The following is a 23,169-nucleotide window of genomic DNA, read 5'->3' as shown; positions in this document are numbered from 1 at the left end:
ACCAAAATCGAATTTTTTCGCCACAACCATAAACGTTACATTTGGAGAGGTGTCAACAAGGCCTATGATGAAAGGAACACCATTTATACTGTGAAGCACGGAGGTGGATCGCTGATGATGTGAGGATGTGTAAGGTATAAAGACACAGGTAAATTGATCAATGTTGAAGAAAAGATGAATGCAGCATGTTATCCGCAAATACTGGAGGCAAGTTTGCACTCATCAGCTCGGAAGCTACTCATGGGACGTACTTGGACATTCAAACAGGACAACGATCCAAAACACAAGGCCAAGTCGACCGGTCATTGGCTTCAGCAGAACAAAGTGAAGGTTCTGGAGTGGCCATTTCAGTCTCCTGAGCTCAATATCATTGAGCCACTCTGGGGAGAACTCAAGTGCGCAGTTCATGCAAGAAAGCTAAGGAATTTACAGGAACTGGAGACTTTAAGATACCATTGATGTTAGAGGGGGCAATACACAGTATTAAAGGGAACCGGTCACCACTTTTTTGGACTATAAGTGCTGTGAATCAGCAACATACTTCTTGATTGTGCGATGATCACGATGAAGTGTCTTGGCAATGTTGATTGTAGTCATGCCTTGACCTAAATACTCCACAATTTGTTGCTTCTCAGCAGCCGACACATCCTTTTTCTTTCACATTTTGGCAAAAAATGTAGGCTGCTTAATAATGTGGAACAGCCTTCTTAAGTAGTCTTGCCTTTATTTGGACACACCTTCCAAACTAATTTGCACAGGTATCTGCAATTACTTTCAGTCATATAAAGAGCCCTGACACACATCACCACCAGTGAGTTTAAATGACAAACAAAAAATTTCTGACCTTATCACTCCTAAACTCTTTTTGCATAATAATTTGGAACAGTGTATTCCCCTGTGGGCCTGCTATCATGCTAATGAATACGCAGCGTCACACGATGATCTCACTCACCTCTCCGCCGCCATTGCGTCCCACGGGGGATTTCGGCTACGGGGTTTGGGTCATGTGCACTATGAAGCTGGGTGTACGTGTCCTGGCTTCAAACTGAAGTAGTGCGCATGACCCAAACTCCGGGGTCATGTGCATTGAGCCATAATCCAGCGTCAGGCGGTGATGGCAGCGTAGAGAAGAGTGAGATCATATTGTGACGCTGCGTATTCATTAGCATGATAGCACACCAACAGGAACGTACTAATATGCTAATGGAGCCGAGTAGCCAGGGGAACCAACGCCAGGGAACTAGTCTCCGCGTTCATTAGCATACAGTAAAAGATCTTTATAAATACTTTTTCTAGATCTCTTTATCTATTGTAGTGTATAAAGGGACAGTTAGGCAGGGATTAGCAATATGTACCCAGAACTGCTCATGGTCCTGGGTGCATACTACACCTGGCAGGTTCCCTTTAAAACACCAGGAGCAAAACAGTAACAATGCAGTGACATGACAAATCTACATGAATAATATGCTAAATAGTCCCAAGTAAAATTTATATATGAGATAGCCAAAATGATTGTCTATAAAATGAAGGTAGTCTCACACTCAAAGCTCTAGTGGATGGAGAGATATAGAGCTTGAAAGTCAAAAGTTCAAAACATTGTTACGCTTTTACATGCCACTGTATGTATGCATGCATGCATGCATGTATGTACGTGTATACACACACACACACACACACACACACAGTATATAAAAAACTGAGTACACCCCTCACATTTTTGTAAATATTTTATCTTTTCATGGGGCAACACTGAAGATAGACTACTTTACATTGTATCCTATGTCCAGTTTGTATAAGGCTATGTGTACTACACTTCAGCATTCTCATGGACTTTGCTGGTAAAAGTATTTGCTTGCAGTTTTGTGACAAAACTGCTCCAAAACAATAAAAATGCACTGTGTGCACACAACCTGTATAACTTTGGTGTGCTCTCTAAATAACTCAACACACAGCCATTAATGTCAATACAGCTGGCAACAAAAGTGAGTACACCCCTAAGTGAAAAAGGACAAATTGTGCCCAATTAGCTATTTTCCCTCCCTGGTATTATGTGACTCAGTGTTACAAGGTCTCCGGTGTGAATGGGGAACAAGTATGTTAAAATTTGCTGTTATCGCTGTCACTCATATATACTGGTCACTAGAAGTTCAAAATTGCACCTCATGGCAAATAATTTTCTGAGGACCTGGGAAAAAAAATAAATAAATAAAAATTGTTGCTCTACGTAAAGATGGCCTAGGCCAGTCATGGCGAACCTTTTACAGGCAGAGTGCCCAAATTGTAGCCCTAAACCCATTTTTTTTTCCGAAGTGCCAACCAATCCTATTATATGAAGAATTGATTGTAACCTTACCTTTGCCGTCTTCTCCTCAGCAGGGGACATCACGCTCATGCTTACCACACACTGAAGCTGAGCCCCTGCCCTTTCCAGACACAGCAGTTGGATTGATCTTTCTGGAAAAAATTGCAGCATATTAGACAGAGATTTTAACCTGGAATGCAATCAGATGTCACCCTGTAATCCACATCTACATTTCAAAGTCTGAACACCCTGAAATCCCATAAAGACGTACGAGTTGCCCCCTCCCCTTCATTGTGTAGTTCTGTCCCCCTTCCTTGCCACTTCCTGGTAAACATCACCCCCATCCCCATCTTGATATATATATTTCCTACATTCTGGTATATTTGTCCCCATCATGGCCCCATCCTGGTAAATGTCCTCCACTCTGGTAAATGTACCCCATCATTGTAACTGTATCCCATCCTGGCATGTTCCCCCATGCTGTTAAATGACCCCATCCTGGTAAATGTACCTCATCCAGGCATGTGGCCTTATCCTGGTAAATGTCTCCTTTCCTGGTAATTGTACCCCTTCCTGCTAAATGTTCCCCATCCTGGCATTTGTCCTCATCCTGGCATGTTCATGTACCCCCATCCTGGCATATTTCCCCCATCCTGGTAAATGTAACCCCCATCCTGGTAAATGTACCCCTTACTGGCATGTTCCCCTTCCTGCTAAATGTACCCCATCCTGGCATGTTTCCCCCCATCCTTGCAGCCATGTTTCCCCCCATCCTTGCAGTCATGTTTCCCCCCATCCTTGCAGCCATGTTTACCCCCATCCTTGCACGTTTCCCCCCATCCTTGCACGTTTCCCCCCATCCTTGCACGTTTCCCCCATCTTTGCAGCCATGTATGCCCCGTGCTCTGTTTGCTTGCCCCCGTGCTCCTATGTTTGCTCCCCATGTTTCCCCCGTGCGCTCCATGTTTGCCCCGTGCTTGCTCTGTCCCCTGTGCTCCCATGTTCCCCCGTGTGCTCCATGTTCCCCCGGTGCTGGCCCTGTCCCCTGTGCTCCCATGTTCCCCCGTGCGCTCCATGTTCCCCCGGTGCTGGCTCTGTCCCCTGTGCTTCCATGTTCCCCCGGTGCTGGCCCTGTCCCCTGTGCTCCCATGTTCCCCCGTGCGCTCCATGTTCCCCCCGGTGCTGGCTCTGTCCCCTGTGCTTCCATGTTCCCCCGGTGCTGGCTCTGTCCCCTGTGCTCCCATGTTCCCCCGTGCGCTCCATGTTCCCCCGGTGCTGGCTCTGTCCCCTGTGCTCCCATGTTCCCCCGTGCGCTCCATGTTCCCCCGGTGCTGGCTCTGTCCCCTGTGCTCCCATGTTCCCCCGTGCGTTCCATGTTCCCCCGGTGCTGGCTCTGTCCCCTGTGCTCCCATGTTCCCCCGTGCGCTCCATGTTCCCCCGGTGCTGGCTCTGTCCCCTGTGCTCCCATGTTCCCCCGGTGCTGGCTCTGTCCCCTGTGCTCCCATGTTCCCCCGTGCGCTCCATGTTCCCCCGGTGCTGGTTCTGTCCCCTGTTCCCCCGTGCGCTCCATGTTCCCCCGTTGCTGGCTCTGTCCCCTGTGCTCCCATGTTCCCCCGTGCACTCCATGTTCCCCCGGTGCTGGCTCTGTCCCCTGTGCTCCCATGTTCCCCCGTGCGCTCCATGTTCCCCCGGTGCTGGCTCTGTCCCCTGTGCTCCCATGTTCCCCCGTGCGCTCCATGTTTGCCCCGTGCTTGCTGTGTCCCCTGTGCTCCCATGTTCCCCCGTGTGCTCCATGTTCCCCCGGTGCTGGCCCTGTCCCCTGTGCTCCCATGTTCCCCCGTGCGCTCCATGTTCCCCCGGTGCTGGCTCTGTCCCCTGTGCTTCCATGTTCCCCCGGTGCTGGCTCTGTCCCCTGTGCTCCCATGTTCCCCCGTGCGCTCCATGTTCCCCCGGTGCTGGCTCTGTCCCCTGTGCTCCAATGTTCCCCCGTGCGCTCCATGTTCCCCCGTGCGCTCCATGTTCCCCCGTGCGCTCCATGTTCCCCCGTGCGCTCCATGTTCCCCTGGTGCTGGCTCTGTCCCCTGTGCTCCCATGTTCCCCCGTGCGCTCCATGTTCCCCCGGTGCTGGCTCTGTCCCCTGTGCTCCCATGTTCCCCCGTGCGCTCCATGTTCCCCCGGTGCTGGCTCTGTCCCCTGTGCTCCCATGTTCCCCCGTGCGCTCCATGTTCCCCCGTTGCTGGCTCTGTCCCCTGTGCTCCCATGTTCCCCCGTGCGCTCCATGTTTCCCCGGTGCTGGTTCTGTCCCCTGTTCCCCCGTGCGCTCCATGTTCCCCCGGTGCTGGCTCTGTCCCCTGTGCTCCCATGTTCCCCCGTGCGCTCCATGTTCCCCCGGTGCTGGCTCTGTCCCCTGTGCTCCCATGTTCCCCCGTGCGCTCCATGTTCCCCCGGTGCTGGTTCTGTCCCCTGTTCCCCCGTGCGCTCCATGTTCCCCCGGTGCTGGCTCTGTCCCCTGTGCTCCCATGTTCCCCCGTGCGCTCCATGTTTGCCCCGTGCTTGCTGTGTCCCCGTGTGCTCCATGTTCCCCCGTGTGCTCCATGTTCCCCCGTGTGCTCCATGTTCCCCCGTGTGCTCCATGTTCCCCCGTGTGCTCCATGTTCCCCCGTGTGCTCCATGTTCCCCCGTGTGCTCCATGTTCCCCCGGTGCTGGCCCTGTCCCCTGTGCTCCCATGTTCCCCCGGTGCTGGCTCTGTCCCCTGTGCGCTCCATGTTCCCCCGTGCGCTCCATGTTCCCCCGTGCGCTCCATGTTCCCCCGTGCGCTCCATGTTCCCCCGTGCGCTCCATGTTCCCCCGTGCGCTCCATGTTCCCCCGTGCGCTCCATGTTCCCCCGTGCGCTCCATGTTCCCCCGTGCGCTCCATGTTCCCCCGTGCGCTCCATGTTCCCCCGGTGCTGGCTCTGTCCCCTGTGCTCCCATGTTCCCCCGTGCGCTCCATGTTCCCCCGTGCGCTCCATGTTCCCCCGGTGCTGGCTCTGTCCCCTGTGCTCCCATGTTCCCCCGGTGCTGGCTCTGTCCCCTGTGCTCCCATGTTCCCCCGTGCGCTCCATGTTCCCCCGGTGCTGACTCTGTCCCCTGTGTTTCCATGTTCCCCCGTTGCTGGCTCTGTCCCCTGTGCTCCCATGTTCCCCCGTGCGCTCCATGTTCCCCCGGTGCTGGCTCTGTCCCCTGTGCTCCCCTGTTCCCCCGTGCGCTCCATGTTCCCCCGGTGCTGGCTCTGTCCCCTGTGCTTCCATGTTCCCCCGGTGCTGGCTCTGTCCCCTGTTCCCCCGTGCGCTCCATGTTCCCCCAGTGCTGGCTCTGTCCCCTGTGCTCCCATGTTCCCCCGTGCGCTCCATGTTCCCCCGGTGCTGGCTCTGTCCCCTGTGCTCCCATGTTCCCCCGTGCGCTCCATGTTCCCCCGTTGCTGGCTCTGTCCCCTGTGCTCCCATGTTCCCCCGTGCGCTCCATGTTCCCCCGGTGCTGGTTCTGTCCCCTGTTCCCCCGTGCGCTCCATGTTCCCCCGGTGCTGGCTCTGTCCCCTGTGCTCCCATGTTCCCCCGGTCCTGGCTCTGTCCCCTGTGCTCCCATGTTCCCCCGTGCGCTCCATGTTCCCCCGGTGCTGACTCTGTCCCCTGTGTTTCCATGTTCCCCCGTTGCTGGCTCTGTCCCCTGTGCTCCCATGTTCCCCCGTGCGCTCCATGTTCCCCCGGTGCTGGCTCTGTCCCCTGTGCTCCCCTGTTCCCCCGTGCGCTCCATGTTCCCCCGGTGCTGGCTCTGTCCCCTGTGCTTCCATGTTCCCCCGGTGCTGGCTCTGTCCCCTGTTCCCCCGTGCGCTCCATGTTCCCCCGGTGCTGGCTCTGTCCCCTGTGCTCCCCTGTTCCCCCGTGCGCTCCATGTTCCCCCGTTGCTGGCTCTGTCCCCTGTGCTCCCATGTTCCCCCGTGCGCTCCATGTTCCCCCGGTGCTGGTTCTGTCCCCTGTTCCCCCGTGCGCTCCATGTTCCCCCGGTGCTGGCTCTGTCCCCTGTGCTCCCATGTTCCCCCGTGTGCTCCATGTTCCCCCGGTGCTGGCTCTGTCCCCTGTGCTCCCATGTTCCCCCGTGCGCTCCATGTTCCCCCGGTGCTGGCTCTGTCCCCTGTGTTTCCATGTTCCCCCGTTGCTGGCTCTGTCCCCTGTGCTCCCATGTTCCCCCGTGCGCTCCATGTTCCCCCGGTGCTGGCTCTGTCCCCTGTGCTCCCATGTTCCCCCGTGCGCTCCATGTTCCCCCGGTGCTGGCTCTGTCCCCTGTGCTCCCCTGTTCCCCCGTGCGCTCCATGTTCCCCCGGTGCTGGCTCTGTCCCCTGTGCTTCCATGTTCCCCCGTGCGCTCCATGTTCCCCCGGTGCTGGCTCTGTCCCCTGTTCCCCCGTGCGCTCCATGTTCCCCCGGTGCTGGCTCTGTCCCCTGTGCTTCCATGTTCCCCCGTGCGCTCCATGTTCCCCCGGTGCCGGCTCTGTCCCCTGTTCCCCCGTGCGCTCCATGTTCCCCCAGTGCTGGCTCTGTCCCCCACACCTTGGCACAGCCGCACACAGCTTAAAAATAAAAAAAAAAAACAAAACTCACCTTGCAACACCCGCGCCATCGCTGCGTCCTCAGTTCAGTTCCCGCGCGGCCACAAGACACCGGCACCGCCTACTGACGCTCCTCCGTCTCCTAGGCAACAGGCCTGCAGCCCAGGAGAGGAGGCGTGTCAGAAGGAGCAGAGATGTCCTCTGCTAAACACCAATTTGCACTGTCGGCGCGACCACACCGATAGTGTAAATTGGTGCAGTGTGGCGACAGCGCGCCTGCCAACAAAAAGGGCTCTACGTGCCCAGTCTGGCACGCGTGCCATAGGTTCGCCATCACTGGCCTAGGCTATAAGAAATTTGCCAACACCCTGAACTGAGCTGCAGCACGGTGGCCAAGACCATACAGCGGTTTAACAAGACAAGTTCCACTCAGTACAGGCCTCACCTTGGGTCGACCAAAGAAGCTGAGTGCATGTACTCAGCGTCATATCCAGAGGTTGTCTTTTAGATGTACGAGTGCAGCCAACATTGCTGAAGAGGTTAGAGGCGTGGGGTGCAGGGGGCGGGGGTCAGCCTGTCTGTGCTCAGTCTATATGCTGCACACTGCATCAAATTGGTGTGCATGGGTGTCATCCCAGAAAGAAGCCTCTTCTAAAGATGATGCACAAGGAAGTGTGCAGTTTGCTGAAGACAAGCAGACCAAAGACATGGATTACTGGAACCATGTCCTGTGGTCTGATGAGACAGAGATAAACGTATTTGGTTCAGATGGTGTCAAACATGTGTGGCAGTAACCAGGTGAGGAGTAGAAAGACAAGTGCGTCTTGCCTACAGTTGGGCATGATTGTGGGAAAGTCATGGTTTGGGGCTGCAATAGTGCTGCTGGCTTTGGGGAGCTACAGTTCATGGAGGGAATCATGAATGCCAATATGTACTGTCACATACTGAAGCAGAGCATGATCCCCTGCCTTCCAAAACTGGGTCTCAGGGCAGTATTCCAACATGATAACGATCACTAAACACAGCTCTAAGACGACCACTGCCTTGCTAAAGAAACAGAGTAAGGCTATGTGCGCACGTAGCGTTCTGTCCCTGCACAAATTTCTGCAGCGATTTGAACAGCACATGTGCGCTTCAAATCGCTGCAGAAAGAGTCCGTAATGAAAAAAAAAAGCCGATTTCATGCGATCTGAGTGCAGCCCCTCCCATAGACAGAGCGGGGGATACATGCAGAGCGCACGGAATAAGTGACATGTCACTTCTTAGAACGCGCGCTTCGGGCAGCAGCCGAAGCGCTGGGCTCTAATACGCCACGTGCGCACGTCTCCTGCATAATCTTCATAGATTATGCTGGGGACGCAGGACGCATGCAGTTACGCTGCGGTGCAGATCGCAGTGTAACTGCATGCAAATATGCAACGTGCGCACATAGCCTAAAGGTGCTGGACTGGTCAAGCATGTCTCCAGACCTAAACCAGTTGAGCATCTGTGGGGCATCCTCAAACGGAAGGTGGAGGAGTGCAAGGTCTCTACATCCACCAGCTCTGTGATGTCATCATGGAAGAGGATCCAGTGACTCCTATAAACACCATGTCCAAGACAGTTAAGGCAGTGCTGGAAAATAATGGTGGACACTCAACATATTGACATTTTGGGCACAATTTAGCCATTTTCATTTATTTGCTTCTGAAAATATATAATAAAATAGTTACAAAAATTAAAAAAAAATAAAAAAAATGAGGGTGTACTCACCTTTGTAATATAATGCGTAGAATATATACATGTATATACATATAATGTGTAGATATATATGTTCACCATTTCCCAGTGTTGTCTCATGAAAAGTTATAATAAAATATTTACAAAAATGTGAGGGGTGTACTCACTTTTGTGATATATTGTGTAAAATATACACACTGTGTGTGTGTGTGTGTGTGTGTATACACATATACACATACATATATACATACACACACACCTTTTTTTAAACTTTGGTTAGTATACAAATATTAAACATTTGTATGTGACCGTTGTGATTGTAGAGGGCCTCGACCACGTTGCTACTGTAGCACGGTCACATATGAGGAATAGAAGACAAACCACCGCTCTCCACTGACCTGAAGTAAGACCTGGAAAGACAGACATTTCTGCCTAGGCACAAAGCATAACATCACAGTACAAATGTGTAACATGTTGCAATCAATATGTATGTCACGACAGGGGATACAAATGCTCGATCCTCACAGCGACATTATACAAAATAGGTTTGTGTACTCAGAACGGCAACAATAAAAAGACAGGACTATGCAGAGGTGAGTGGAGCCTCTGGTGGATGGAGAAATAAACATCTCAGAAGAATAATAGACTAGAAAGTTCTACTAATGTACAATATGTTACATAATGACATTGTAAAGAGGTGATAACATTATATATGACGGTAAGTGCAGAACCAGAGAGGAATTACAAATGGCTACCTTAGCACTAATGATACGATGAGCCAGTATGTACTTCCTGAAACACACGAGATACCAGAACCACAGTCCCTTCTGTAATAAATCAGTAGCACCATTCTAGAAGAAAAGCTACAATTCTACTCACCCTGCAAGGCTGGGATCACAGGCCGGGAAATGAACGCTTGCCCCATTGATACCCCCTGCAGTGCGTCCAAAAATACCTCTACAGGGGAAGGGTCCCTCGTAGTTTATTAAATGCCCCCTTAGGGCAGGGGGCAGATAGAACAATCCTAGTGGGATTTAATACAGAGGAAAGCACTCAACCAAGACACACACACACACATACACTGGGAATATAATACCACTGCCGCCCTCTTAACTCTTTCCACACCCCTTGCCTGCAACAAACAGGATGAACAGGATCCCGGACATAATTATCGTTTCTGTTGAATACAGAAGTGATACCAGCTAGATTGCCAGTAGAGATCTACAATCTGAGGAAAGACGTCAACCCTATAAAACATCTGGGAAGTTACTACACTTAGATATAAGCATGACGCCTCCATGTGAAACCTGGATATACAGTATCACCAGTCATGTCAAAGCCACTCCCCACAATGCTTCACATTTCTATTTCCTCATCCTATATAGAGTCTGTGCTATCCCACTTTCCCTGACTCCCACCTAAAATCTTTTTAACTCAACATAGACTATACATACAAAATGTCCACTTAAAAAAAAAATACTGCAAACAAAAAAAAACAAACAAATATTCTATAATCGAGGCCTAAAGCTCAGACTGCCCTTGAGAACAACCTCATTGCTGTAAACAACCTGTACATGGAATGAAGCCACTTGGAGAAAGCAATCAGGCACATGACCAGGCCATACGATATATACAAAGTACATTCACACAACAGGAAGAAATCCTTTACATTTAATAGGAATAGGTCTTGGCAGCAGGGGGTTCCCAATGACTCAACAAGTGATTCAGTGCTCGCACCTCCTTCCCCTCCCTCTCACAGAAAACATCCTTCATCTATGAGCCATTCTTTCCAAATACTACACCTATCTCTCCCGCCCATAGAGAGTACATCCCATCTCATTCACACTATCACATAGATGACAACATGTACAATCTCAGCGTCCTATCCTGCACTGCTCCCTTGTGGACAGAAAGGTAGAGGAAAGGCCTGAAGACGTGACAAGTGTAAGGCTACTTTCACACCTCCGGTTTTTGCTCTGCGGCACAATACGGCACTTTGCAGGAAAATCGCAACCGGTTTTTTATGCTGCCGGTTGCGTTTTTTCTGCATAGACTTTAATTAGTGCCGCATTGTGCCGCAAGGCCTTGCGTTACATCCGGTTTTTGCCGCATGCGGCAGATTTAGCCGATGCAGCGGCCGGATGGAACGTTGCCTGGCACGTTTTTTCGTGCGGCAAACAAAACCGCAGCGCGCCGCATTCGGCCGATGCGGTGCATTTTTCAATGCATACCTATGGCGGCCGGATGCGGTGCGATGCGGCAAAAACCGCATCCGGCCGCCGCATGCGGTTTTTGCCACTGCGCATGCTCAGTAGCATGCCGCAAGCGGCAAAAACCGGACGGGCCGCATGGGAAAAACGTATGCAAAGGATGCGGTGTTTTCACTGCATCCGTTGCATAGGTTTCACAGCCGGATTGAGCCGCAGAGCTCAAGCCGGATGTGTGAAAGCAGCCTAACCCTCAGTAAACACATCGCAAAAGGAATAGAAATTAGAAGGGGAAAAAAACACACAACCTTTTAGGAGAATGGTTCCCGTCGGCCTAGAAGAAACAGGAACTGTGAGCACATCTGGGTCTGAACGGTGAGAGCTGCTGCATATTCAGGCCAGTCAAGGAATGTCCAAGCGGTGAACTTGTCACAAATCTAGGAGGCTATATAGGGGAAGAAAATAAGAACCAGCCCCTTTAGATTAATCTACAAATGGCTCATTAAGGGGAACCTGACAGTAAAGCCATGCTGCCCGAGCAAGGAGCACCCTGCATTCCACACAACACACACACTTAACCCCTTTAGGGCCTTATTGACAAAAACATTTAACGATAGCAATTAACGAGCGAATAGTTGTGTCATTATCATGCTTACAAGCTCATTATTACACAAGCAAATGTTCACTCGAAAGATCGCTGTGGCGGATGTTGGAAAGTCGCTAGTGGGTCACAGAAGCATGTATTACGAGTTATTACACAGTGAAAGATTATGCCGACTAGCAATAATTTACAAGAATCGAACGATATTACGATCGCCAGCAGCTATTACGCACTGCAAATATCGTGTTGTGAAGAATACTGCAATTCTCAAGCTTTCAGCACACCCTAAAAAGGTATACACATTCACACTAGTGTATAACACAGGATGTGGCTCACAAATGGGATCCCCCCTTTCCTTCCCCTCCCACCAGTGTGTGTGTCTGTGTCTGTGTCTCTGTGTGTCTCTGTGTGTCTCTGTGTGTCTCTGTGTGTCTCTGTGTGTCTCTGTGTGTGTCTGTGTGTGTCTGTGTGTGTCTGTGTGTGTCTGTGTGTGTCTGTGTGTGTCTGTGTGTGTCTGTGTGTGTCTGTGTGTGTCTGTGTGTGTCTGTGTGTGTCTGTGTGTGTCTGTGTGTGTCTGTGTGTGTCTGTGTGTGTCTGTGTGTGTCTGTGTGTGTCTGTGTGTGTCTGTGTGTGTCTGTGTGTGTCTGTGTGTGTCTGTGTGTGTCTGTGTGTGTCTGTGTGTGTCTGTGTGTGTCTGTGTGTGTCTGTGTGTGTCTGTGTGTGTCTGTGTGTGTCTGTGTGTGTGTGTGTGTGTGCGCTTGTTTGGGTGTGTTTAATTTATGTTGTAAAATAAATAAAAATCTATTTAGACAGAAAAAAAAAAAAAAAAAAGAAAAGATGGAATTATATAGGTGTGGAGAAGATTCAGAGATTAATCTTTCCATCTCCTGTATTGCCTGTCACTGCGAGTGTCACCTGAGTGCAGTACCATGTTTTACACGCACCCATGGACTTGTATGAGTGCGTGTGATCCGATACCCACTACCAAACATGGCATGAAGTGATTTTTTTCTGATGCTCGGCATGAGGGGAAAAAAAAGCAAGCAAAAATCACCGATTGGCACTGCTCCCTGATATAACATTGTGCCGAGTGATAAGAATAAAACCTTGGCTAGCACTCGTCTGTGTTATACGGTGGCTGGACACCAGTGTGAGCGCACCCTAATCCGGATACCACACAGAATACTTAACATTTACCTTATGTCTACCATACATTAGCACCATTTGTAAAATGTATTTTATTTCGCTACGATGTTAGAAGGCTTAATTTTGCAGAAATTGTAAAAAAAAAATTTTTAAGGACTTTGTGTGGACCTATTTGGGGGATATGTATTGGAAAACCTCAAAAAGTGATGGCATTTTAAAGACCGCATTCAAAACTACTGTCAGATGTATTTAAGGAAATAAAATGCGATATTTGCCAACATCTGAACAGGCCACTAGAGCTGGAAGACGAAGATCATTACATGGCCTTGCATTGTCAGTTATTAGATAACTATTAGTATCACACAGCTGCAGTCTCCATTAACCCTCTAGATGCAGTTATCACTATTGACAGCAGCACCTAGGCAGTTGAACAGCCATGGGCACTGGCAACACAGACTAATGCAGGAGGGTGTCAGCAATCGCTAACAGCTGCTGTAGTATCACCTGCTGGGGAATACTATTCTCTTACACTAGTCAAATGAACGGCATTGGTCTGATGTGATATATACTGTATTTTTCTGATTATAAGACGCACTTTTCCTCCCAAAAATTTGGTGGGGCTGTCTGCAGCTCAGTGTGCGGTCGGCCGGGTGCGTGCGGGTGCCTGTGTGCCGCCTGCCTGTCGGTGCCGGTTGCCTCTCTGTCACGGTGGCCAGCTGCTTCTCTGTGCGGGCGGGTGGGCGGGCGGCATGCAGGCTGCCATCTTGCGCATGGGGGCGGGCGGCTGTGTGGACTGCAGTGGCTGTGCGGACTGCGGTGGCTATGCGGCGGGTGTCCCAGTGTCTCTGCAATCCCGGTTTCAAATGATGGCGCCAGGTGTCAGCGCGTGCGCAGATGGAGCTCTTGGATGAGAGCTCCATCTGCGCCGCTCCGGGCGCCATCACTTGAACCGAGACCGCGGACAGACTGGGACAACTCACCACACCGGCCTGATCCACCACTGACCCGCCGCCGCTGCGAGGACAACCTCTGCCTCCTGTGACCCCGCTTCACCACCACTGCTGCCCCCCTCTGGTTAGACAACCCCGGAGTACAAGACAGACCCCATTTTTTATTTTTTTTTACCTTTTTTCCCTCTCTAAATATGGGGTGTGTCTTAGGCTAAGTTCACATTTCCGCTAAAATCTATCAGTCACAATCCGCTGCTCTTGTAAACAGCGGAATCCGTTTAGCGGATTCCGCTGCTCCCATAGACTTGTATGAGCAGCGGATTGTGACTGATGATGCTGCGTTGCACCCTCCGCCCGACTGATCAGTCGTGGAACGACTGACCGCCGGGCGGGAGGAACGCAGCATGTAACGTTTTTTGAGCAGCGAGATCCGTCGGATTTCGCTGCGCATGCTCTCTGGCTCCCTGCACACGTCACCAGCTTTGGTTGGTTACCCGATATTTACCCTGGTTACGGTGCAAGGAGCCAGCGCTAAGCGGTGTAGGCCCGTAACCAAGGTAAATATCGGGTAACCAAGGTAAACATCGGGTGCTTTGCTGTTACCCGATATTTAGGCTGGTTACGTGTGCAGGGAGGCCGACACTTCCCCGCTCGGTCCCGCCCCCTCCCGCACTCCGCACATGTGTGTACACACACACACACCTGTCCCCAGCCATGCAGACAAGCACTGCCACTGACACCCTCGTCTGGCCCCGCCCCCTGCTCGGCTCCGCCCCCTCCCGCACTTTGCATGTGCACACACACACACACACACATACATACATACATACATACATGCACATACACACACTCACTCACTCACAGATACACTCACCTGTCCCCAGCCATGCAGACCGCAGCACTTCCACTGACATCCTCAGCGCCTGGCCCCGCCCCCCGCTCGGCTCCTCCCCCTCCCGCACTTTGCATGTGCACACACATACATACATACATACATACATGCACATACACACACTCACTCACTCACTCACAGATACACTCACCTGTCCCCAGCCATGCAGACCGCAGCACTTCCACTGACATCCTCAGCGCCTGGCCCCGCCCCCCGCTCGGCTCTGCCCCCGAACTCCGCCCCCCGCACACAACGGAATCCGACAAAGAATTCTGTTCTTTGTCATCCGTTGTACAGCGTTGAACAGCGCATCAGTCACATGCGTCAAGCGACGCATGTGACTGATACAAATCAACGGAAATGTGAACTTAGCCTTATAAAACGAAAAATACGGTAATATGCCGATCCTTGGCGGCTTCTCCCATTTGGGTTACAGGTCCCTTTCTAAGTGTATATAGAGAAAAGGGTTCGCAATGGAAGTAGGGCGAGGAAAAGATACTGGAGACCCACCTCTGTCTACTCACCCGAGCAGCATGGTCTCCGGGCAGCTTTTCAGAGAAAACATACCTGGCTGAAATGATAGAGCCCGATGCATGTTGCCCCTGACTCAGGAAACATGAATCAGCTGGCAGGATCTCTTTAACCCCATAGTGACAGAGCCAATTTTCACCTACATGCCCAGGCCAAATTTTAGAATTCTGACCAGTTTTACTTTATGAAGTTATAATTAGGACTGTAAAAGTCCAGATCCGCGAGGTTTCAATGACATCTAGGTGCCGGGCCCGGGATTTCGGGTGCACGATCCGGATTCAGCAAATAAAGTAAAAATAAACAAAACAACAAATAAGCGTCAGTTTCATACTTACCGAGACTCTGTGTCATGGCGGCACACTGCTTCCAGGTCCCGCATTCACTTCCTCTACAGTGCATGCAATCACACAGCTTTCCGTGTTTTCCCCGCCCACCGGCCATCCTCATCTGTGATTGGTTACAGGCTGACACGACCCCAGCCTGTAACAGTCTCTGCTGCAGTCATCGCTTATCGCGGCTCAGGCTGCACTTAGAGCTGGCAGTCTTCTCTATGGCTGCTTGCTCTGAGATGTAGCAGAGCTGGATATGTCGTTGTGGGACCTCCTTTGGATTACGCCGGACCTGCAGGGCTGTGTTGGGGGTTAATAAAGTGGTGAAGGAGGGTGTGTTTTGTACTTTATTTCAAATAAAGGATTTTTCTCTGTGTCTTGTTTATTTACAGGTTTGTGTGATGCAGGTATCCGATAGACGCCTGTGCCATCACAAACCTAGGGTTTAGAAGCAGCTGTGCGCCGCTAATAACCCCTGCTATTACTCCGATTGGCACTGCATCAGGCAATACCAGGCGGCTGCGGGCTGAGAATATACCAGCCCCCAGCTGACGTTATTATGGCTGGAAATGAAAATGGGGGGGGGAGGGCCCACACGATTTTTTTTTTTGTAATTTAAAAATAGAGGCAAAATCCGTAGGAAAAAATGCGGCAAAAAATGCATCAAAACACCGCTTTTTTTTGCCAGGGGGTGTAAATTGGATGCAGGAATATGGTGTAAAAATTTCAGCACCAAATTTGCATCCCTTGGTCCAAAAATGGAAAAAAAAACAAAACATTTTTCTGCCAGCAGGTGGAAATTTTGTACTAAAATCTGGTGCAGACGATTTCAGCACCAATTGTGCACCTCCTGGCAAAAACAGCGGCAAAAAAATGGGTCAAAACACCGCATTTTTTTGCCATGAGGTGTAGATTGGATGCAGGAATATGGTGTAAAAATTTCAGCACAAAATCTGCATCTCTTGGCCAAAAAAACCCTGATTTTCTGTTAGGAGATGCAGGTCTGTGAACTCCGTAACCTCCACCTGAGGTCAGGTTACCTGCGATCACAGATGAAGGACCGTAAGAACCTCCAGCTGTGACTGCAAATTACTTGAGTGACGTCACCGCTCAATGCACAGCTCATTCATTCTCTGGAGCTCACAGAGAGCGGTTGTTCTCTATGGCCTCTCTCTGTGATATTCATATGTAGCAGAGCTGAAGCGTCATGGGACCTTGTGTGTACTACGTCGAACCTGGAGGGCTGTGTTGGGGATTTATAAAGTGGTAAAGGAGGGTGTGTGTTTTGTACTTTATTCTAAATAAAAGGATTTTTCTGTGTGTCGGTGTTTATTTACATTCACTTACAGCAGGGGTGGGGAACCTTTTTTCAGCCGGGGGCCATTTGGAAATTTCTACCAACCTTCGGGGGCCGCACAAAATTATCAATGTGAAAATTACCCGGCTATATTTGGTCAAACAATTAACTCACCCCTACTGTGGCGGCCGGAGCAGCTTCGCTTTGGTGCGGCTGTGATGTTGGATGATACTAATCATGTTTCTTCTCACAACTGCTTTTCTGTCTCGGTCTGAAGCGCAGTCAACTCTTTGTGATAATATTTGCTAAATCATATACATCACATAGGAGACGCTGGAGGCACACACAACACATAGGAGACACTGGAGGCACACACAACACATAGGAGACACTGGAGGCACACACAACACATAGGAGACACTGGAGGCACACACAACACATAGGAGACACTGGAGGCACACACAACACATAGGAGACACTGGAGGCACACACAACACATAGGAGACACTGGAGGCACGCACAACACATAGGAGAAACTGGAGGCACACACAACACATAGGAGACACTGGAGGCACACACAACACATAGGAGACACTGGAGGCACACACAACACATAGGAGACACTGGGACTGCTCTATATACATTACAGGAGTCACTGAAGGCACATACATCACTGGAGGGGCTGGGGGCATATACATCACATTGAAAACGCTGGGACTGACGTATACACCACAGAAAGGAAACGCTGGGACTGCTGTATATACACAACACAGGAGACACTGGAGGCACATACATCACATGAGGAGCTATATATGCTCCCAGCCCCTCCTGTGATGTAAATGCCCACAGCCCCTCCTGTGTTGTGTATGTCCCCAGTGTCTCCTGTGATGTATATGCCCCCAGCATCTCCAATGTGATGTATAAGTCACAGGAGATGCTGAAGGCAAACACCACAAGAGGGGCTGGGGGGCATACACAACGCAAGAGGGGCTGGGGGGCATACACAACGCAAGAGGGGCTGGGGGGCATACACAACGCAAGAGGGGCTGGGGGGCATACACAACGCAAGAGGGGCTGGGGGGCATACACAACGCAAGAGGGGCTGGGGGGCATACACAACGCAAGAGGGGCTGGGGGGCATACACAACGCAAGAGGGGCTGGGGGGGCATACACAACGCAAGAGATACAGGGGGGCATACACAACACAAGAGGGGCTGGGGGGCATACACAACGCAAGAGGTGCTGGGGGGCATACACAACACAAGAGGGGCTGGGGGGCATACACAACGCAAGAGGTGCTGGGGGGCATACAGAACGCAAGAGGGGCTGGGGGACATACACATCACAAGAGGAGCTGGGGGGAAAGCCATCACTGAGGGGGGCACAGGCATCACTGGGGGAACACAACACTGGGGGTGATGCACAGCATTGGGAAGGCACACAGCACTGCCCCCCAGTAATGTCAAGGCTCTGCACACAGCACCTGCAGAGCCCTGACATTACCGGGGAGCCACAAACCTGAGGTGATAGACAGCATGGGGTGAGGGACACAGCACTGATCGTTGCACACAACTCTGGAGGGAGGGTACACAAAGTACTGGACGGGGAGCAGAGTGCAGGCGCGCACACACAGCGCCGGAGACAGTGCAGGCCGGAGGGCAGAGGGGCGGGCAGATCGCTCTGGAGTTGAAAGGTGCGGTCACACCACACGACAGGACATAGGGGCAGGCACATCGCACCGAGGGCAGAGGGGGCAGATCGCTCCGGAGGGCAGAGGGGCGGGCACACCACACGAGGGGAAAGAGGGGCGGGCACACCACACGAGGAGAAAGGGGGCGGGCACATCGCTCCGGAGGGCAGAGGGGCGGGCACATCGCTCCGGAGGGCAGAGGGGCGGGCACACACAAACAGCACGAGGGGACAGAGGGGCGGGCACACACCGCTGATTACGCTACTGGACAGCGGGAGAGCCCATTGGTTCTCCCAAACAGTGCATGTGGTCATTTAAAGGGCTGGCGGCCCCAGCACTACAGCCCCCGGGAATGTGCCCAGGGGCCGCATAAAAGGTCATGGCGGGCCGCATGCGGCCCGCGGGCCGGAGGTTCCCCACCCCTGACTTACAGGTTAGTGTGATGCAGGTATCTGATAGATGCCTGTGCCATCATAAACCTAGGGCTTTGTAGCAGTTGTGCGCTGTTATTAACCCCTGCTATTACCCCGATTGGCACCGCATCACGCCACCAGGAAGAGCCGGTATCGCACTGGGATTGTCACATCTAATAGATGCGGTAATACCGGGCGGCTGCAGGCCAGAATACCAGTCCCCAGTCGGCATTATCTTGGCTAGGGATGAAAATTAGGGTGAACCGCACGTCGTTTATTTATGTAAATAAAAAAAAAAAAGCCGAATGTGGTTTCTCTTAGATCGGAATCACACTTGCGAGGGACTCGCGCGAGTCTGCCATGGCATCACCCGGCAAAGCCTCGCACGTGTGACTGGATACACTGCACAGATACAGCCCGACAGCTGGGGCTGCAGCCGCGGGCTATATCTGTGCTGCCAATTGTTTATTTTTTACCACCATACTGATCCGCAGACACTTGCACTTCTTTCCCCGCCCACCGACCATCCTGGCACCTGTGATTGGTTGCAGTCAGCTGACAGGCTGCCACTCAGCGTGGGGGGCGCGTCTAGCTGCAACCAATTACACGCACCGGTGGGCAGGCAAAACAATAAATATTGTAATGGTTGGCTCCGGGAGGGAAAAGCGTGACCCGGAAGGAGTGTGCCGCCATGACAGCGCCTCGGTGAGTACACCACGCTTCGCTCCTACCCCCTATCCCTTCCACAAACATTTTAATCTCCGGATTCCGGTCCCCATTGACTTATATGGGCACCGGATTGCGGAGCGGATCGGACTCTAAAATCTGGCAGTGATCCGTCGGTCCCGGTTTTTTAGGCGTTCGATCAGCTCTAGTTATAACTCTTAACGCTTCAGCAGATCCCGGTGATTCTGAGACTTTTTTGTAACACATTGCACTTCATGTTAGGGGTAAATTCAGGATGATATATTTTGCATTTATAGGTGGGCAAAAAATGTTTGAGAAAATGGTGCAATTTTCAAAAACTTTGAAAATGAATGCCCTTAAGCCACAGAGTAATGGTCACAAGTTAGTATGTTAATTAATAAATAACATTTCCCACTTGTCTACTTTACATCAGAGCAATTTGAAACTTTGTTTGTTAGGAAGTTAGAAGGGTTCAAAATTCATCAGCAATTTCTCATTTTTCCAACAAAATTTACAAAACCATTTTTATAGGACCCGCATAACATTTGAAGCAACTTTGAGAGACCTAGGTGACAGAAAATACCCTAAAGTGACCCCATTCTGAAAACTGCACCCCTCACACTGCTCAAAACCACATCCAAGAAGTTTATTAACCATACAGGTGCTTCACAGGAATGAATGCAAAGTGGGGAAAAAAAAATAAAATCTTGTTTTAGCCCAAAATGTATTCATTTTTACAAGTGATGGCTTGACAACATGGACCCCATAATTTGTTACCCAAATTCTCCTGAGCGCACAGATACCCCACAGAAACCTCTGTTTGGACAAATGGCAGGAGCAATATTTGAATTTTGGAACACAAATTTGGATGAAATAGATTGTCGGCACCATGCCGCATTTGCCGAGCCGCTAAGGTACCGCAGAAACCCCCCACAAGTGACCCCAATTTGGAAACTAAGGATTTTATTTAGGGGTATAGTGAGCATTTGGAACTAACAGATACTTAACAGATTTTGATAGCAGTAAAGTTCTCTTATTTAAAATGTCCATTTTTTTCCTTTCGTTTACGAAAATGTTGCTTTAGCCTCAAACTTCTCATTTATAAGAAGTAATACCAAAAGTGGACCTTACTGATTGTTACCCAGTTTCTTATGAGCACAACAATACCCCCCCATGTAGTCAGAAAGTTCTATTTGGACAAATGGGAGGGCTCAGAATGGAAGGAACAATATTTGAATTTTGGAACACAAGTTTGGCTCTATTTGAAATAGACTGTCATATTTACAGATCTTGTGTGGTTCAGGAGCAACAGAAAACCTCTATCAATGTATTTTTTGTAAATTATATCCTCTAATGTATTTAGGGATGTGGAAAGGCGTTTGATACCACCATTTTTTTATGTAGTGTATGTTTGAAAACTTTGCAGTTTTACAGTTTGTATTTTTTCACTCACTTATGAATTTTTTTTGTACGCTCCTCCAATTTTATTGCACTAATTTTTTAGTGTTCAGAAATACATCCATTATGGCACCAATGAGAGTCCTGTACAGATGGCTGTGCCTATAATTGATGGTGCACCATTTAGTCTTTAGGGTAAAATTGATGGACTTCCAGGACCCATTCAAAGCTTACAGAGACATTGAGCTACCAAACAAGTGAAATCATTCAAGGAAATATTACTCCCAAAGGGCGGCATGCTCTAAAAACACATTTTCCGCTTACAAAACTTGGATAGCCACATCTTGGGTGTAAAATATATACACTTTTATTAAACATCAAATAAGATATTCTGACGAAGGTAACAAGCCGAAATGCGCGTTGGGACCACGTGTCATCACAGCAGACGCTCATCATGACTACAGGTAAATCATCTTTATCCTTAACTTTTGTTTTTATAGTCTAATTATGTGTGTGATCACAGTCTTGCCACCAGCATACATTAGAGCGAAGTGATATTGTGCACTTGCATATATGTATACTCTTTGTGATCTGCATGGAGTTCACCTATTTTAGGCAGTACTCTACCATCCACACACTTACTGATCTGACACTTTTGTTTTGCTCATTATTACATAAGCTGCACTATTTTGCACTTTATTTGTGCATTTAGCAATCTTGCATTGGTTTATTTATGTATACATCTTTATGCACATTTAACAATCTTTTGGTTTATTATTACTGTGTGGCCGCTATACTTTTCATCTAGATGTATTTCCATGCCATTTTTTGTTATTTTTTTCCTGGCACGATATTTTATTCTGAGGTTTAATAAAAGTGTATATTTTTTACTAACAAGAACGAGCAGTTCTGGGTGCATATTTCTAGTCCTGCCTGTCGCAGGCTATAGTAGCATATATGAAGAGAGCTCTAGAAAAAGTGTTTCTAAAAATCCTTTATATGCTATGCTAATAAAGTGCAGAGACTAGTCGCAAAGGCGTTATTTCCCCAGACTAATCCACCCTCTTAGTATGCCCACAGGGTCGTGCTAACATGCCATTTAAGGCCCATTGCCATCAGTCGTGGCGCGCGTACCTGTGTCCATTGTTACCGCCTCAGATGCCAAGGTTTAGGGTCAGTGCGTATGATCAGAAGTCACCGCACTTCCGGTCATGCGCACAATGAAGCCAGGTGTACGCGTCCCGGCTTCAGAAAACTCTAGTGTGCATGACATGACCGGGACTTCTAATCATGCGCACCGAGCCTAAACCTGGCGTCAGAGACGGTGACAACGGCCACAGGTACGCGCGTCACCGCTATGCAATGGGTACTGAATAGCATAGCCCTGTGGGCAGACTAGTTGGGGGAAATCATGCCCTTGTGACTAGTCCCCGTGCTCATTAGCATATAATGAAGGATCTTTAGAAATACTTTTTCTAAAGATCTCTTTATCTATGCTAGTGTATACAGGGACGGTTAGGTAGGGATTAGAAATATGTAGCAAGAACTGCCCGTGGTTCTGGGTGCATATTTCACCTGACAGGTTCCCTTTAAAATATCAATTTTGAAAAGTGGGGGTACTCATTTATCCTGAGCACAGTATACACACACACACACACACACACACACACACACACACACACACACACACACCCCATTTTCACTCCACCCCTTGATACTGTACAGAAATTTGGTATGGGCCAGTACTAACAAATGTGGAGGCACCACTTCACTCGGAGAGGGATCTCTCCTGACACAATAGAAAACTAGTCCAATATATAGAGAAAAGAAAGTGCCATACAAGGAGGATCACCATAAAAATTATTTTATTTCACAAAATCGACACAAAAAAGGTTAACACCACAATTAAAAACATTTAAAAAGCAAAAAGCTATAGTTAAAGTTAACTATAGCGTTTTGCTTTTTAAATGTTTTTAATTGTGTTGTTCACCTTTCTTGTGTCAATTTTGTGAAATAAAATAATATTTTTTATGGTGATCCTCCTTGTATGGCACTTTCTTTTCTCTATATTTTGGACAATTTCAGTATGGGCAGCGCATGAAGCAGGTTTGTGAAGGAGTAGTTGAGCCAAACGAGCATATTACTGTAACAGGAGCAGCTCTCTGCTAAAATTGCTAAGTGAGACCCAGTGGAGCAAGTTTGGGGAGACGGCTTCCTTCTCTTCCCTCACCTCCAAGCCTGCTTCCTTAAAGGGAATCTGTCAGCAGGTTTTTGCTACTGTATTCTGAGTGCAACATGCTGTAGGAATAAAAAAACGAAAAATCAAGTGTCTCTCCTATCAGACACTGTACTGTTATTTATTTAATCTAAAAGGCTTTATCACTTGGCGATTGTCATTGCTGTGACTAGCTGGTTTGTGTC

General features: G+C 49.7%; 1 protein-coding gene across 4 annotated transcripts in view; it reads right to left on the bottom strand.

The window, feature by feature from the left end:
- PHACTR4 (phosphatase and actin regulator 4) overlaps nt 1–23,169 on the bottom strand; it is a 133,291-nt gene that overhangs the window by 43,177 nt on the left and 66,945 nt on the right. The window contains exon 1 of one of the 4 annotated variants that reach the window (XM_075335929.1): nt 11,122–11,238. The exons of 2 other annotated variants lie outside the window; for them this stretch is intronic. Coding sequence is in view for 1 of the 2 variants with exons in the window: in XM_075335928.1 (XP_075192043.1) it covers nt 9,486–9,531 (46 nt within the window). In the remaining variant the exon portion in view is untranslated. Of the gene's footprint in view, nt 1–9,485; nt 9,709–11,121; nt 11,239–23,169 lie in introns of those variants that run through there. One more of the 4 variants, XM_075335928.1, reaches the window with a different exon arrangement.

The sequence above is a fragment of the Anomaloglossus baeobatrachus genome, chromosome 2 (assembly GCF_048569485.1).
Source record: "Anomaloglossus baeobatrachus isolate aAnoBae1 chromosome 2, aAnoBae1.hap1, whole genome shotgun sequence".
In the NCBI taxonomy this organism is placed as follows: domain Eukaryota; kingdom Metazoa; phylum Chordata; class Amphibia; order Anura; family Aromobatidae; genus Anomaloglossus; species Anomaloglossus baeobatrachus.
This window is presented reverse-complemented; position numbering and strand designations above follow the sequence as displayed.